The following is a 4,365-nucleotide window of genomic DNA, read 5'->3' on the forward strand; positions in this document are numbered from 1 at the left end:
CCTCGTATAACAATCCCATTTAAACAATTCCAATAAGGACAGTCTTTAAAAATTTTTTACTGCATATCGAAGTCCAGTGAATTATAAGGTTTTAGTAGGCAGCATAGTTATTTAAGCTAGGCACATTTCCAGGAAAAAAAAAATGGCCTCGAACTACTCAGAGTAAAGCCTATAAGACCACTGAAAGAACTTACACATTTCCACCTTATTCTTCATTAGAACTTGGAAGTATGACACATTTTTGGCTCATGAATTTTGACTAATTCTCCTTCCAAACAGGACATTTCTCAGGGCAAGTTTCATGTCCTTATTGCGAAGACTATAAATCAGGGGATTAAGGAAAGGAGTCATTATTGAATATACCAATGTGAGGATTTTCTGCATCAAAGCTGAGATGCCATATGTAGGACTCACATACATTACCATGACTGTCCCATAGAAAAGAGACACCACAGTTAAATGAGAACCACAGGTTGAAAAGGCCTTTCTCCGGCCAGCTGTAGAAGGGATCTGAAGAACAGCTCTGAGCAGCAGGGTGTAGGATCGAAGAATATACATAATAGTGAAAAAGAGGACAAGGGAGCTCTGAGTATAGAAAATAAATTCAGTAATGGGGGCTGGAGCACAGGACAGAGCCATCAGTGGATCTATATCACACAGGAAGTGATCAATGATATTGGGTCCACAGAAGGGAAGTTGGGAGATGAAAAAAATGGGGATTGGGTAGCCAAGGAATCCAATGAGCCAGCAGAGAGATACCAGTGTTCCACAGAGCCTCCGAGTCATGATGATGGGGTAGTGCAGTGGGTGACAGATGGCCTGGTACCGATCATAAGCCATTACTGCTAAGAAGAGACATTCAGCTGTGCCCAGGGAAAAGAAGAAATAGAATTGGAGGAAGCAGCCAGAAAATGAGATGGCCTTCGTTTTGGAGAGAATGTTGACTAGCATGTTAGGAACAGTGGAGGAAACATACCAGATTTCAAGGAAGGCAAAGTTTCCCAACAGAAAGTACATGGGGGTGTACAGTCGTGGGTCCCATTTCACTGCACAGATAATGGCTCCATTCCCCACCAAAGTCAAGGCATAAACCACCAAAAATAGTGAGAAGAGAAAAATCTGTACCTCCCAGCAACCAGGGAATCCCAGGAGAACAAACTCCATCACAATGTGTGTTGCTGACCTGTTCATGGGTTTTAAATCTACAAAGAAGAAAGATGTGAGAGAACCCAAGTTACTTTGCTTCCTACATATCCTAAGGATTTTATTGAAGGGAACTTAAACACTACCCTAAAATAAATGAGGTATTTTGAAATGAAGTGGGAATAAATCTCACCTTATTTGAATTGACTATGGATCTAAATCTCAGTATTATTTTGTTAGAATCCAATGCAGAAAGATCCACATCAGCTTGTACAACCAGGGGTGAAAATTTCTTTCTTTTTAATTTTGATCCTTAAGAAGATGCTTTCTAATTTTGGTGTTTTTCTGAAGTTGACTATAGATTTTCATGCACAAACTCTTCCACTTTCTTTTATTTTGCATGCTGCTGCTGCTGCTAAGTCGCTTCAGTTGTGTCCGACTCTGTGCGACCCTATAGACGGCAGCCCACCAGGCTCCCTCGTCCCTGGGATTCTCCAGGCAAGAATACTGGAGTGGGTTGCCATTTCCTTCTCAAGGCATGAAAGTGAAAAGTGAAAGTGAAGTCGCTCAGTCGTGTCCGACTCTTAGCGACCCCATGGACTGCAGCCCACCAGGCTCCTCTGTCCATGGGATTTTCCAGGCAAGAGTACTAGAGTGGGGTGCCATTGCCTTCTCCCTTATTCTGCATACCTTGTTACAAAACAACAATGTCATATTTTGAGGACAGCTAGTGTGAAGTTTGGAGAGGGCAATGGCACCCCACTCTAGTACTCTTGCCTGGAAAATCCTATGGACGGAGGAGCCTGGTAGGCTGCAGTCCATGGGGTCGCAAAGGGTCGGACACGACTGAGCGACTTCACTTTCACTTTTCACTTTCATGCTTTGGAGAAGGAAATGGCAGCCCACTCCAGTGTTCTTGCCTGGAGAATCCCAGGGACGGGGGAGCCTGGTGGGCTGCCTTCTGTGGAGTCGCACAGAGTCAGACACGACTGAAGTGACTTAGCAGCAGTAGCAGCAGCAGCGTGAAGTTGATCTAAGCCTTTGGCAACAGACCAGAATTAGCTGATTTACACATGGAGATAAAAATTACTCCAGAACACTGTCTTTTCAGAATAACCTAATCAATTGAGTTATTTGCGACAGATATCATGACACTCAAGACTCGAGGCTATTCCTAAATTCCTTTAAAATATCACTCTAACTACTTGAGTGATGCCTAAAAAAGTACAAGAGATCTAGTATATCATAAATATTTGTTATTATTTAAAAAATATCTCTATTGTGTGTTTAATTTTACATTTTTACACATACTATAAAAAATAAACCATCTTGCTTTTTATATTCAGATCCTACCTAGATAAAGAAAATGGTGTTTTTAATACAAAAGTTTAGTTCATTTAGTTAGTATTTTTGGATGATAAAAACAACTAAAGAAATCTACAGTCAAACAGGGTTTTATCTGCAATTTTATCTGGTAGAATTAATTTTGTTCTCTGAAAAGAAAGTGAGGACATTTTCAAATATTTGGACAGACATGTACTTTTCAGTACATGCATTTAAAATTTGTACATTTAAAAATTGTGCAGCATTTAAAAATTGTACAAAAATGTATAAATCTTTATATATTTCAAACAACAGAGTAATCTTGTAATTGATTAATATTAAGAAAACACTAAGAGGCCTAAGGGTGACAGAGGATGAGATGGTTGGATGGCCTCACCAATGCAATGGACATGAACTTGGGCAAACTCTGGGAGATGGTGAGGGACAAGAAAGCCTGGCGTGCTGCAGACCATGGGGCTGTGAAGAGTCTGACACGACTTGGTGACTGAACAGCTGAACAACAGCAACAACTTGGCAAGTGAACAAGAGACCTAAAAATAATAGTTTCAACATTCAGTTTTCTTATTAAATTCAGATCTCCTGCCTTGTATATTAGAAGTCATCAGGCTTAACTTTGTTAGGAATAGGAGATAAAGAAATTTGAAAGGCAAAAAAGAACAGAGAAATTGAAAGGAGGATCATGTATGATACTTATGAATCAAGATTTGGAATATTCCCATCAGTGGTTTTTAAGGAAGTATAAAAACGAAGTTTGAGCATCCAAGTCTAAAGCTGTCCAGTTTTCCAATCAATGTTGAATTCAAAAGATATTTGTTTACCATCTTCACTGAATAAGGTGCTTGATAGAAGATTCCCAGACTGTTATTTACAAAGCATAAATAAATCACTTTCTCTGTAATAGGTAAGAAATAAACCCAAGTTCACAGATTTAAACCAGAATCATGAGATCTGTGCTTCCTGTTTTCCTTTACGAAAAAAATGAAATACGTCTGCTTAATGTGAACAACAGTTTGGAACACTCTAGGTTTGACAATTTCACATCTCACTTCGTCTTTTCTGCCACAGTGCCCTATAAGATTTATTAGCAGTGACATTATTTTTCCTGCAGCTTTTGGTGAAAATGTAGATAAGCAGTGGGATGGTCAAAAAGTGGGAAGTTTAATTAAAAAGTCTAGAGTTGTCAATTTTTATTTTTACCATTGATGGAATAAACTGACTCAATTAAGTTCTTCATAACTCCACCCTCCAAAGTCTCCAAAATTACTTGCTGGGAATAGTTAGAGTATGCGAATGGAATATCACAAATTTATGCCATATACACACTGTTTCTTATGCTTTGGGGATTCATAAATCATTACATGAGGACAAACTTAGGGGCCAGTTTTTTCATACCCTTCTTTCCAATTCAAGAAACCAACCAGCCAGGCGACCAGTCAACTCACCAGTCCACCCACTTCAAGAACAGTAGCTTGATTAAACAGCCTCCTTCTGTATGCTCTTCACTTGGTATTCTGTCCTCTCAGGTAGTCTGAAGGAAGAGTATACTACCTGGAAAGTGAGATTGCTTTCAGAAAGACAGTCTCTAATAATCATAAAAATCATACGATAGGAAAAAATGGTGCAGATGATCTATGCTAACTGTTCATTTCACAAATAGGCTTCATAAAGGGTCCATGGCTGTTTATCCAATGAACAAAAATGTTCTATGTTCACATACAGAATGTTTACACTATACTGATACAGAGGAATAATGACTAACCAGATTTATAAAGTAAAAGGCAGTCTATAGTATATCACATCAGTGGTTGTAACATGAACAGTTAGTCCTTTTTTTTCTTACATACACTGTTGGATTTCCTGGCTCAGTTTGAAGAGATA

General features: G+C 39.0%; 1 protein-coding gene across 1 annotated transcript; it reads right to left on the reverse strand.

The window, feature by feature from the left end:
- Nucleotides 1–246: 246 nt before the first annotated feature.
- On the reverse strand, nucleotides 247–1,191 carry OR11H4 (olfactory receptor family 11 subfamily H member 4). The gene has a single exon (NM_001390651.1). It carries the CDS (start codon nucleotides 1,189–1,191, stop codon nucleotides 247–249), a length of 945 nt encoding a protein of 314 aa, NP_001377580.1.
- Between the last annotated feature and the right edge of the window lie 3,174 nt (nucleotides 1,192–4,365).

The sequence above is a fragment of the Bos taurus genome, chromosome 10, assembly GCF_002263795.3.
Source record: "Bos taurus isolate L1 Dominette 01449 registration number 42190680 breed Hereford chromosome 10, ARS-UCD2.0, whole genome shotgun sequence".
Lineage (NCBI taxonomy): Eukaryota > Metazoa > Chordata > Mammalia > Artiodactyla > Bovidae > Bos > Bos taurus.